Source organism: Bombina bombina, chromosome 6, assembly GCF_027579735.1.
Source record: "Bombina bombina isolate aBomBom1 chromosome 6, aBomBom1.pri, whole genome shotgun sequence".
In the NCBI taxonomy this organism is placed as follows: domain Eukaryota; kingdom Metazoa; phylum Chordata; class Amphibia; order Anura; family Bombinatoridae; genus Bombina; species Bombina bombina.
The window spans coordinates 931,551,848-931,565,814 of record NC_069504.1 but is presented as its reverse complement, the minus strand read 5'-3'; the positions used below and the strand labels follow the sequence as shown (position 1 = coordinate 931,565,814).

Below are 13,967 nucleotides of genomic sequence, written 5' to 3'. Positions count from 1 at the left end.
AGACTTCCTCTGGATATGATGCTGAGCACGTGCACTCAACTTCTTTGGTCGACTATGGCGAGGCCTGTTCTGAGTGGAACGTGTCCTGTGAAACCGCTGTGTGGTCTTGCCCACCGTGCTGCAGCTCAGTTTCAGGGTCTTGTCAATCTTCTTATAGCCTAGGCCATCTTTATGTAAAGCAACAATTCTTTTTTTCAGATCCCCAGAGAGTTCTTTGCCATGAGGTGCCATGTTGAACTTCGAGTAACCGTTATGAGAGAGTGTGAGAGTGATAACACCAAATTTAATATTCCTGCTTCCCATTCACACCTTAGACCTTGCAACACTAACGAGTCACATGACTCCGGGCAGGGAAAATGGCTAATTGGGCCCAATTTGAACATTTCCACTTAGGGGTGCACTCACTTTTGTTGCCTACAGTTTAGACATTAATGGCTGTGTGTTGAGTTATTTTAAAGGGAACAGCAAATTTACACTGTTATATAGGCTGTACACTCAGCAAAGTGTAATTTCTTTCTTCAGTGTTGTCACATGAAAAGATATAATAAAATATTTACAAAAATGTGAGGGGTGTACTCATTTTTGTGAGATACTGTGTGTGTGTGTGTATATATATATATATATATATATATATATATATATATATACATATACCTGGTACTTCATGTTTTGTTCTAAAATAATTCAACTATGACAATTCTAGACTCTTTTCCATTGCTGAAAATGTCCATGTGAACAACATAAATTGATGGTTATTTTTCTAGTAAGTTTTGTCTTTCAACTAGAAGTCTATAAAAATTAAAATAAATATTTAGCATTTTAAGATTTATCCAGCTTTACCAAGTCTTTTATTATTCTATAAAGTAGATTCACCAAAGCTCATTCACTTCTTCATTCTTTAGTGAATCAACTACCTAGAATAACACAGGAAGCTGGCGAGAATGGTGAAACCGGAGAGACTTGATAGCGCTAAGAGCATTTTCCTAGTGCTTTGGCTTAATTTTCAGTTCTTCACCTGCCCATCATTTCTTGGTCTTGCTGTACACCCCGTTCACATCTCAGTCATGTGAAATGTATTGTAGTATGTTTCCACACATAAGTATATAACAAAACAGTTGTGACCTTCTAAGAAAAGAAGTCATAATAGTCTTCAAGGGTATATTTAGCTGCCATACACAGGTGCCCTTTATAAAGGTAAAAAAATGAGAAATAAATATATGTCTCTCATCCAATGTCAAAAGAATGATATCCTTCTATTTTTACTGGTATTGAATGTAGACACTCTAACCTCACAGGTCCTGAACTGGCAATTCTGAAGAGTTTGATTGCTTGCTTGATTGTTTGCAGGATAACTGTAAGATTGTCAGTGACAGGGTAATTTAGTGGAGATTGCAATGTCAGACTATATCCAAGGGGGCTTGCTGGCACAAAGATGTGATTGTCATGACTGACAGGCCACTGGGAGATTGGTGTGCCAATTTAAAGTTCAGCGTGTCATCAAAAAACGCTAAACTCAAGAAGTCCATTATCATGCCGCATGATGAGGTCATTACGGGTATAACAGTTCCACACATATTAATAACAAAAAAAAACTAGAATGGGACATACCTTTTTCATTTCTAGAAGACTATAACCACTTTATAGAGATCTACATTTGCTATCAAATCAGATCTTTTGTATGCGCAAATAAGTGTTTTTTTTTCATTAGCATTGAATAGGAAGGTCTACATGTACTGATATACTCACTTAAACAGGAAAGAAAAAAAATACAGAGAGAAGATAAACACTTTTTTGTTTGCAAAACTTACATATCAACATTGAATTCCCCATAATGGGCTAGATTACAAGTGGAGCGATAATGTACTGCGCACCCGTAAACAGGCAAATAACGAGCCATTACAACATTTTCTAAAAGTGCCCCAATTGCCTCTTAACATAAAGTATATTTTAGTTTTTTATTTAAAAAAATTATTTTGTTTTTTAAATTAAAAACAACTGCACTAGGCAGTTTTTGGGAGCTAAAGATGGCGGGTGTGGGGGTGTTAGAAAAAACTGAAAGTGCCTTTACATTGCGGTCTACATAACTGTGTTTTCCCAGTAAAATATATATGTATATGACTTTATACATATACATTCATGTGTTAACTTGTGTATATACACAGATAAATATAAATATATACAGAATATATATATATATACATATATTCATATACATATATATTTATAAATGCTGCCCATTGCTGTGTGACTTACCCCCTTCGCTGTGCTAGTTCTCATGCTCCCATTGGTCCCTATGGAAGCGCGCTCTTGTTAGCGCAATGCCTCCGTGCAATGTGACCGTGAGGTCGTGTTCGCATTGCACCTAACTTGTAATACAAGCACACATTTGCGTGCACTGGTTTTACTTAGTGAAGTGCAAATATCACTTTCGCAAAAGTGATATTTTATGCTCAACTTATCATCTAGCCCAATATGTTTAAGCATGTGTAGTTTTATATACAGTATATATATGTATATATATATATATATATATATATATATATATATATATATATATATATATATATATTACTTGTAATTTACCTGCATTACTCAGACTTGAGAATGCCAACCCTGCAGTGATTGGACGATTAAAGTAAGAACTTATTTATATCTGTCCCTAGGAGGAGACAGGACAAACATATCCAAAAGGACCTTTAATGTTATCGCCCTGCACTGTAAAACAATGCAAACTTTGAATTAAAGATAATTTTAAGTGATATTCTAATATTTATTTTGTATGCAGATATTTTTCAATGTAACCATTGACTGATGATATATATTATGCATATATAATTAATGTTCCTTTAGTAACACACAATGCCACTTTGCTTCTTTTATAGTGTGGTACCACATCTGTCTGATCTTGTGTTTTATCTCCTCATCACTATCCTTAATTTCAGGCTCATTTCAAAATACAATAAGCACTCCAAGTCAGTGATAGCCCTATTGTAAAATGTATTATCCTTATGAAATTGCCATTATGTAATTTGAATAGTGCTACAATATTTTGTATTATTATTCCATAAATTTAACCACTATTACATCCAATTTTTTTACAGCAAAAATGTAAATCTTTATTTTAAAAATGAAAAATGTATGAAGAGTACATAACATCTATCTTGTTTAAATGAATGTATAAAGCTATTATTTGTTTGAGAAATGCATCCACATTCTTTGCTAATCACTCATATTGTCTTCATGCAGATGGTCTTGTGGACTGTTTGGATCCAGATTGCTGTCTCCAGTTAACGTGCCAGTCGAGTTTGCTTTGCCGCGGATCACGTGATCCTCTTGATATCATTCAACAAAGCCAGTCCGGCTCACCAGCTGTAAAATCTTTCTATGACAGAATCAAACTTTTGGTGGGAAAAGACAGCACACACATAATTCCTGGAGAAAATCCTTTCAACAGCAGGTACAAAATAGAAAGATTAATACAGATTTAGAGGATCATATGTAGTTAAAAGAAAGGGCTTAAAACAGCTGTGCTTGCTTTATTTTTTTCTTTTATCTTTAATCATATATCTAAACTTTGTAACAGTCGTCCATTTTCTACTTTCATCAACAATCATATTTCACTTTTTTTTTTATTGAGATTCAAAAATATGTTTTAGATAAATGACTCACAGGCTGCTTAAAGGGACAATAAAAGGGCATGCAATCCAAAATATTTCTTTCATGATTCAAATAGAAAATAACAATTTTAAACAATTTTCCTATTTACTTTGATTATCTAATTTGCTCAATTTGTTTGATATCCTTTGTTGAAGAAGCAGGCTGAATGCATTGGGTGAGCCAATAAGATGAGGCAAGCAGCCACTTAGCCTACCTTGGTATTCTTTTCAACAAAGGATATGAAGTAAAGAAAAAAAGATAATAGTAAATTAAAAAGTTGTTTTAACTCACATGCTCTGTTTCAATCATGAATTAAATAAATTGTGTACATTTTATAAAGGCAGTATGAAGGTTATCCCCCCCCCCCACCCCCCCAGTCATACGTGCTGCCATGTTGAATTCTCTCTGTTCACTAGATTCCATTGCAGACCTGTTCGCAGATGTGCAGCAACACTCCTTTAGACAGCTACAATATAACCTAGGTTTCAAAATGACAAAATAGCAGCACCCATGAATAGAGGGAGGCGAGAAAATGTTTTCCAACCTTGACTAAATGTATTAAAAAGGGACCTTTATTTCTTTGCATGGTCCAAAGTACATTTGTACTTTGCACCATGTAATGAAATAAAAGTCCTATATTTAATAAATTTCATCAAGGCTGGAGTAACTTTTTTCCTTTTTGACTATTCATGATGGAATGGCTGACCCTGATCTTCGTACCTGAATTGAAAAAACGTGGTGCTGTTCCTTACACCTTTTGATTTATAAGATAATCTGAGGGCTTTGTTCCCAAGAGAACTCCTCATAAAGGACTAGAATACAAGTGCAAGCAGTATGGAACATGCCATTTGCATTATTGTGCTGTTGTTATAAGCCCATGGTTAATAATTATTGTGTGTGTGTTAGTATAGTGTGTGCTACTCTATTCATATGCAGGTATGTCATTTTACTCAGACAATAGATTTCTAGGAGGGTCCTCAGTAAAATTCATATCCCATTTTTTAATTATAAAACATCCAATAAAAATAATTATGTTAATGTTTGTTTGTTAATTTCAAGTATTTACATTTTTATTTTTAGGAAAGTAAATTAAAAATGTAAAAACAAAATATATGAATGAAGGTGTACTGGGTATTTCCAGCATCCCCCCTTAGAGGTTAATGGCAAAAAAAAGTGGAAAAAACACCCCACTCTTGGGTAAACACGATCACCTATTCTTATGTGCACTATCCCGACATGAAAGTAGGAATAGTTTACATTCCAACATTTTTCGCATTGAAATATATGTTCTATTTATTCATAAATACATTTTTCTACATATAGCTAATGGTATTTTAGTACAATATCTGTCTATACATATATATATATATATATATTTATTTAGATGATTATATATAGGTATAGATATATACAGATATATAGAGGAATTTATATTTAGAAATATTTAGAACTGATTCTGCTATTTGCATAACATATTAAAAATGAATATTGCATAATTATTTTTTAACATGTTTTAATCTACTTAACTGCAAAGGTCTCAAATGCACTTCTTTAAATACCTACATGCACATATAAATACATAAATACTAGGGATGGGCGAATGTGTAAATTTTCGAATTTCGAATGTAGAACGAATGTTAATACCGAAAATCAAATTCTAAATCCGAATGTCGATAAGAACGAATATTCTTAAAAATTCGAAAATCAAATGTTATATACAGTTTTCGAATGTCACTTTCGAATTCGAATGTTTATAATTATATCGAATGTCCACATTCGAAATTTCAAATTTAACATTCTTAAAAAATACTATTCAGAAGTTCAATAGTTCATGTGGTAGGGTGGGAATCTAGTAAATTGATACATAAATAGATACAAATTTATCATTTCAAATGTTTCCATATAGAATATTGAATAATTCGAATATTACATTTAAAGAAAGCATTAGAAATACTATTACAAACATATAAATTCGAATTTTTCGAATTCGAATATAAATTCGAATTTTTCGAAATCGAATATATCATAATTCGAATATTACATTTAAAGAAAAAGCATTAGAAATACTATTAAAATCTAAATTCGAATTTTTCAAATTCGAATACACGTATTGCATAATTCGAATATTACATTTAAAGAAAAAGCATTAGAAATACTATTACAATCTAAATTCGAATTTTTCGAATTCGAATATTGCATAATTCGAATATTACATTTAAAGAAAAAGCATTAGAAATACTATTACAATCTAAATTCGAATTTTTCGAATTCGATTACACGTATTGCATAATTCGAATATTACATTTAAAGAAAAAGCATTAGAAATACTATTACAATCTAAATTCGAATTTTTCAAATTCGAATATTGCATAATTTGAATATTACATTTGAAGAAAAAGCATTAGAAATACTATTACAATCTAAATTCGAATTTTTCGAAAAGAATATTTTCGAATGTAATCATAAAATTTGAAACCGAACATTCGAAAATCGAATGTTAGAATGTTATGTAAACATTCGAAATTCGATTCGAATGAACGAATGTGTTAAAATTCGTGCCGTTTTTCGAATGTTGCGAAACATTCGCCCATCCCTAATAAATACATATGTACTATATATATACTGTATGTATATATATATATATATATATATATATATTCATATACATTTTTAATATATATTTTTAATCATTTTTATTAGATGGTGTTATTATGTGTGTAACTATACTTTGTAATGAATTGTTGATGTGCTTTGTGCAACTTTTATGTTTCGCAAAATAGTTAAATTGCGATTACGCTGAAGTGATCATTTTTACTTTCAAATTGTAATGCCAGTGGTAAGCCCAATGTGTGCAAAGCCCCGCAATAAACCCCTTATTGCTGGGGCGCAAACGTTTGCGCCCCACTCGTAATCTGGCCCATAATGTGCAGCAACAACTTTCAGATCTGTCATTAGCTAATTTGTTGCTGGTTGCCACAAATTTAGAGTGCTGTGAATAACCACAATGTTTGCTTTAGAACTTTTCATTTTTGTTGTATTATACATGAAATGGTTTACTATCTTCTCTTTAAAGTTAAACCTCAAAGATAATGCACTATTTTGGCAACTTTTGTGTTTTTTTCATGTGTTTTTAACTTACCTTAGAAGATATACATATATATATATATATATATATATATATATATATATATATATATAGGACTATCTATTTATTTATAAATACATAGAATACATTTTGCTATGTGCAGAACATTGGAATGTGAAATATTTACAGTAAAAACACAGTATAACACTTTATTAAATATGAATATTGCATACATTTTACATGTTTTCATCTTTTTAAATGCAAAGGGTTATAATGCACTTATATATAAATGTCTATATATGTGTACATATGTATTTATGTGTATATATGTCTGTAAATACATATATACACATATAAATATGTAAATACATATGTACACATATATAGACATTTATATATATATATATATATATATATATATATACATACACACACATACATCTTTAGAGATGTATATGTATTAATGTCTATGTTAAAGCCCTTTGCCTGCCTTTTTTTCCTAACACCTGAGACCTTATACCTTTGAACAAAAAAAGAGCAGTTATCTGGGCACTCGAGAGGGTAGTAAAAAGTTAAATCTTTATTAGAAAAAGTGGTTTAAATATCCAAAGATATTGCAAGAGGGACAGTCTTCCTTGTACCTCTTGCATATCTATGCTTTTTTAAACCACTTTTTCTAATAAAGATTTAACTTTTTACTACCCTCTCGAGTGCCCAGAGAACTGCTCTTTTTTGTTCATATATTGGGGGAACAGTTCCTACCGCCAATCTGAGGCACCGCATTGCAATTAGGAACTGCTTTTTTCTTTTTTCTTGGAATCAGTGTACTTTTCATTCACTGGCCCCTCTGCTTTCAGTTGCGGCAACTGCTGATGACCTCATATTTTTGAACCCTTGTAACTTTTGTGTGCAATATAATGAGTGTAACTGTACTTTGTAATGTATTTTGGTGTGTTTTTTACACTTTTTTTGCGAAACAGTTAACCACAGCTCTGAGGATGCACTAACCAGACAAGCTTTAACTTGAATTGTCCTCAAAAAATCGCGTTTACTTTCAATTAGAAATACCAGCGCAATTTAACCTACTGGCAAACAATGGTGAAAAACAGGTATCGCTTGCGCAAAAATGTTTGCGCTCCACTTGTAATCTAGCCCATAATGTGCTAAATTACAAGTGGAGGGCTAATTTGTCAGGGGCCTGCAAATAGGCAAATTCATTACAAGTGGCTAGCTATTGCTACTGCAAACTCGCAATTAGCGCTCAGAAAATTTAACCAGAGGTTACATATATATGTACATGCTTATATATGTATGTGCTAATATGTTTATATACACATATTAACACCTAAATATATATGTATACAAGCATATACATTTACACTTTGCTGCCCATCGCTGCTGGACTTACCCCCTTTGCTGCGCTAGTGAGACACGCCATGAGAACCAGGCTCCCATTGGAGCCTATGGAAAAGCGTTCTCATGAGCACAATGCTTTCGTGCAATGTGAATGCGAGGTAGTGTTGGCATTGCACCTAACTCCTAATACCAGCGCACATTTGCATGCGCTGGTATTACAAAAAGGACAGCAAATATCGCTTTAGCAAAAGCAATATTTTGTGCTCCACTTGTAATCTGGCCTAATATGTGTTAATCAAATAAATAGTTTCTTGTTCCTCCCTTTTAAATAATTTCTGCTAACAGGTGGTATTTTTTATGCTTGAGATTGTTAGTCACTAAGAAAAAAGCAGAGGCAAAATGATAACACATTTCAGGTGTCTCAACACAATGTTCGTCAAACTTCTTTACTGTGTTGAATCAACTAAGGCTATTAGCTGTACAAATAAACAGCTACTACTTTTATAACAGTTGTATCAGAAACCTAAGAATTAAAATATGGAAGTTCTTTACTTTCCCTGGTGGAAAATGTAATATTTGTTTAGGGACAGATATAAATGAGCTCCTACGCTGATAAACAATCACTGATGAATGTTGTAGGCTCAGAGTTTAGAATCATGCAGTGTGCGCTCCAGTCTCTCTTGGGAAGTGGGGAAAAATTACAGGAAAAAGTTGTCCAAATAAATAATTATAGCACATTAAAAAACAATAATCCTATGCATTATGAAACATTGTATGGGGCATTACATATTCACTTTAAAGGGACATTAAAAACTAAATAAATGCTAGATAGAATGATACGTTCAAACAAGAGATTAGTCTGAGAATAACATGTAGATGTATCTTTTAAAGTTTCATTAGCTGTTTAAATATTGACAAAATAAGCGTTAAGGTTTAGTGTCTATAAAACAATAGGGGCTGCCATGTTGTAACTTAGGTTACCTTATTTGCTGTGGCCAATTAGGGACAGTTATAAATAGGTCACTAAAGTGTGCGGCCAATGGCTGAGTGGAATATAAGTGTTCTGCCTTTCCATTTCTAACAGGAACTGAAAAGCTCACAATTTCACAATGAAATTACAGGAAAAGAGGACAAAATAAGTAATGAAATTATATTGCAGAGTTTATATATAAATATATATATATATATATATATATATATACAGTTTATCATTTTATATTACCATCAAAAAGTGTTACTGTCCCTTTATATCCCTTTAATTAGAATGGAGCTGTTATCTGTGATTGTATTGCTCATAGCGTATCCTAACTACTACTTATGTCTGTGCTTTTATATGTTAGAATTCTGCTTCTACAATGAAGAACCATATAAGTATATTGCTGTCACAAATAAGCGGTATTTAGTTATATTGCTCCTGCAAATACAGCTACTTTGCTACTTTCTGTCATGTTATTACTTTTGTTTATCACATAATAGGCTGAAGATCTTTATAGAACTGCGACAAATGGACTCAGTTTATCGTAGCTATGAGACATCCTGCAGGCATAGACGTTTGAATCTGTTGGGCTGTAGTTCAAGGTCATTTAAGACCAGCACAGCCCGTAGAGGACATTAAGACACATTCATACTAGTAATATCTTGGCAGGAGACTTCTCTCTACTATCAACTTCTATTTAATTTACAAAAGAAAAAATATATATTGATAGTTTTCATTTCTGTGTAGAAAACGGCATAACATTCTTAGAACAGTGTGTAGAGAAACAAAGTAAACTTGGTTTCAACATCTGACTTTTAAAAAGTGGGTTAGAAAATCATTTCTAGTATCCATATCTCAGGTGAACCACAAACTACTTATTGCTAGCAATACCCACAAAGAACAAATTAAAGGCATATTGGTGCTTACAATTAAGATAGATGTGCTGAGATTACACAATTTTTTTTAGCTTTACTATTGATTGATGGGTAATATGCGATGGTATAACAGAGTGAAAAGCTAAATGCAATGAATTGATTTTCACAGCTCTGACAGGGATCCCATTATCTTCTGTGAGACGCAGGACATTTTCTTCCCTTCTTTCTAAAGCTGGGAGCTGGTCCAGGAATTTTCGGTGTCAAGAATCACTGTATGTTCCAAATTATCTAAAAACTATTAAATCTAGCTAGAAAAGCGACATACCTGCCAATTTGCCACCTCTGCAAGAAACAATGCTTTCCTTTGTCTGATTCCCTTTTTTTGTATGGGCTAAAAAACGTTGTTGTAATATAAATAGAGAAGCAAAGAAGCATGATAATTGAATGCATTTGATAAACAGAATAACAGCAAACAGCTTCATATATTTGGTGTCACATTCCTTTCATAGAAGGAAAGTAAAGTAAAGCAAATGTAACCAAAATAATAACTTTAAAGTAAAGATCAACTTCACGCAACTGCCCCACGGCATTGGATAGACTTTGTAAAATGAGGGTGGATTAATTAATCAAATATGTTATATTTCATTATTTTTTTTAAAAAAATTACCTTTTGAGCGCTCCAACGATAAGCGCAGCATTCCGTCCGGCATTTTGTCAAATTTATTGACAGATGAAGATTCTTAAAAGAACGAATCCTTGTTTCCCCCCTGGGGCGTTTAGCCCCTTTGCATAAACGTCACGGCCCAGGAGCAAACAAGGATTCGTTCTTTTAAGAATCTTCATCTGTCAATAAATTTGACAAAATGCCAGGCGGGAGAGCTGCGCATATCGTCGGTGCGCTCAAAAGGTAACGTTTGTTTTTTAAAAATACTGAACTATAACAAATTTAATTAATTAAACCCACCCTCATTTTGCAAAGTCTATCCAATGCCGTGGGGCAGTTGCGTGAAGTTGACCTTCACTTTAAAGGGTAGCGTACTTGGATTCTTTATTTGCTTTTTAAAAGTGGATCTTTCATATGCATTTGTTTTTTATAACGTTCATTCTGAATAGATCTACTTTTTTTTGTCAAGCTGCTTCTAAGTCACCACCAATAAAACTGGTATTATAAGGCATTGAGCAATGAATACTTAAGGTGACTAGCGCTGCTGTTTGGGTCAGTGGCAGTTTCTTGTAATATTTGTGCTAACATAGAATCAATATTGATTGTGCTTGAGATTCGTTAATATTAATAAATTCATTATTCTTTTCATAAAAAAAATCCACCACACAACTTTACCCCTAAACCTTCAGAACCCCCATTGCAAAGACCTACTACAATATTTAACCCCTAAACTTCCAGTACCTCATCCCAAAAATCCACCACACAACTTAACCCCTAAACCTTCACAACCCCATCACAAAAAAACACTACAAAACTTAACCGCTAAACCGCCACATACACCCTTGCAAGAAACCTACATAACTTAACCCCTAAACTGCCACAACTCCCATTGCAATAAAAACATACACTACTTAACCCCTAAACCAACACAACTCCATTACAAAAACCCTAACCTACTTAACCCCTAAACCACCACAACCCCATTACAAAACCCTAACCTACTTAACCCCTAAACCATCACAACCCCATCACAAAAAAACCCTACACTACTTAAACTATAAACCGCCATAAACCCATCGCAATAAACCACTAATCTTCTTAAAGGGACAGTCTACTTGAAAAAAAAACTACTAACCTAGGCTATTAACCCCTTAACCACCACAAAACCCATTGCAAAAACCTGCTACACTAAACCACCACAACCCCCATAAAAAACTTCAGTTACAACCCACCTCGCAAATACTCACTACACTACGTAACCCCTAAACAGCAACAATCCATTTTGCAAAAAAAAACTATGCTACTTAACCCTATACTACCATAATCCCTTTGCAAAAAACTAAACTACTTAACCCCTAAACTGCCCCAGCCTCACCACAAGAAACCCTACACTACTTAAACAGACAGTCTACTTGAAAATTATTATTTAAAAAGATAGATAATCCATTTATTACCCATTGCCCAGTTTTGCATAACTAACACTGTTGTATAAAATGGATAGTCAACACTAGAATTTTTGATGTTTCAAAAGATAGATAATCCCTTTATTATCAATTGCCCAGTTTTACATAACCAGCACAGTTATACACTTTTTACCTCTGTGATTACCTTGTATTGAAGCCTCTGCAAACTGACCCCTTATTTCAGTTCTTTTGACAGACTTGCATTTTAGCAAATGCAAATAAACGCAGCAGCACCTTAATAATGCATCAAAGGTATCTTTTATTTGTGAGACATCACAGCTTACAGTAACAACGTTTCGGTCAGTCAATGACCTTAATCATGTTATTTTAGCCAATCAGTGCTGACTCATAGGTAACTTCTCGTGCATGGGCTCAATGTTATCTATATGACGCACATGAGCTAATGCCCTCTAGTGGTGAGCCTATCTAGGTTTAGCTTTCAACTAAGAATACCAAGAGAACAAAGCAAAATTGGTGATAAAAGTAAATTGGAAAGTTGTTTAAAATGGCATGCCCTATTTGAATCATAAAAGTTTATTTTGGACTTGACTGTTCCTTTATTATACTTTATAACTCTATGATTACCTGTATCTAAGCCTCTGCGGACTACACCTTACCCTGCCCCTTGTCTCAGTGCTTTTTTTTTTTTATAAATTTGCATTTTAGCCTATTAGTGCTTGTTCCTGCATAACTCCATGAGAGTGAGCAGAATGTTATATATATATATGGCACATATGAACTAGCACTGTATTGCTGTGTGCAAGATTGTAAAAAGCTAAAGAAAAGCACTAAGATACGAAGTGGCCTGCAGGGGCTTAGAAATAAGCAATCTTAGAGGTTCTAAAGTATATTAATATAACAATGTTGTTTATGCAAAGCTGGGGAATAGGTAGTAAGGTATTATCTATCTTTTTAAACAATAAAAAAATCAAGTAGACTGTTTCTTTAACCCCTAAACTGCCACAACCCCAACACAACAATCCTACACTATTAACCCCTAAACTGAAACAACCCCATCGCAATAAACCCCTACACTACTTAAATCCTAAACCACCACAACCCCCATCACAATAAAACCCCTACACTACATAACCGCTAAGCTGCCACAACCTCTATCAAAATAAAAACCTGTACACACTATTAACCCCTAAACCCCATCACAATAAACCCCCTATTCTATTAACCCCTAACTGCTAACCCCCAAGTCCTATAACCTAAGACCTAACAATAAAAAACACCTAAAAATAATAAAGCCCTATACTAAAACTAAAGTACCCTAAAAAATAAAAAGCTCCCCATTAAATTCTCATATCCTAAAACTAAAGTACCCATCAAAAAAGCCCCTCTTAAAAAAAAACTATCCCAAAACTAAACTAAGAAAAAAAAACTAAAGTAAAAATAAAATCCCCCCTAAAAAATCTAACACTGGAACTCCATTTTACTCACCATCTGTGATCCGTAGGGGTCCCCTACTTTTCTTCATCCGGTGGCAGCTCCTCATGGGGTGGCAGGTTCTTGGAGGTGATGGGTTTAAAGCGATGATCCTCTTTTCAACGGTGTTCCTCCTCTTATTCCTTCCATGTATCTTCATGCTGTCCGTGCAGCACACTGAGTTTTAATGTCTGGCAGTTCTGTTGGTTGATTTCAAATTCAATTTCAAACCAGCCAATAGAAGTAGCTTTTTTTAAATCAGCCAATAGGAAAAAAGCAAATTTTGTAGCCCATTTGATTTATAAACCCGCCACCCGAAAGGAGCCACCACCACTCTTGAGTTGCTGCCATTGGATGAAGAAAAGAAGAGGACCCCTGCAGATGGTGTATGAGGAGTAAAACTTGGGGTTCTAGTGTTAGTTTTTTGGGGGGAGTTAATTTTTTTTTTTTTCATAGGTTT

General features: G+C 33.7%; 1 protein-coding gene across 1 annotated transcript in view; it reads left to right on the top strand.

Annotated features, from left to right (window-relative positions):
• TENM2 (teneurin transmembrane protein 2) overlaps window positions 1-13,967 on the top strand; it is a 1,369,502-nt gene that overhangs the window by 1,190,907 nt on the left and 164,628 nt on the right. Inside the window, exon 14 of the mRNA XM_053719586.1 lies at window positions 3,247-3,457. Within this exon, the coding sequence (XP_053575561.1) occupies window positions 3,247-3,457 (211 nt within the window). The remainder of the gene's footprint in view (window positions 1-3,246; window positions 3,458-13,967) is intronic.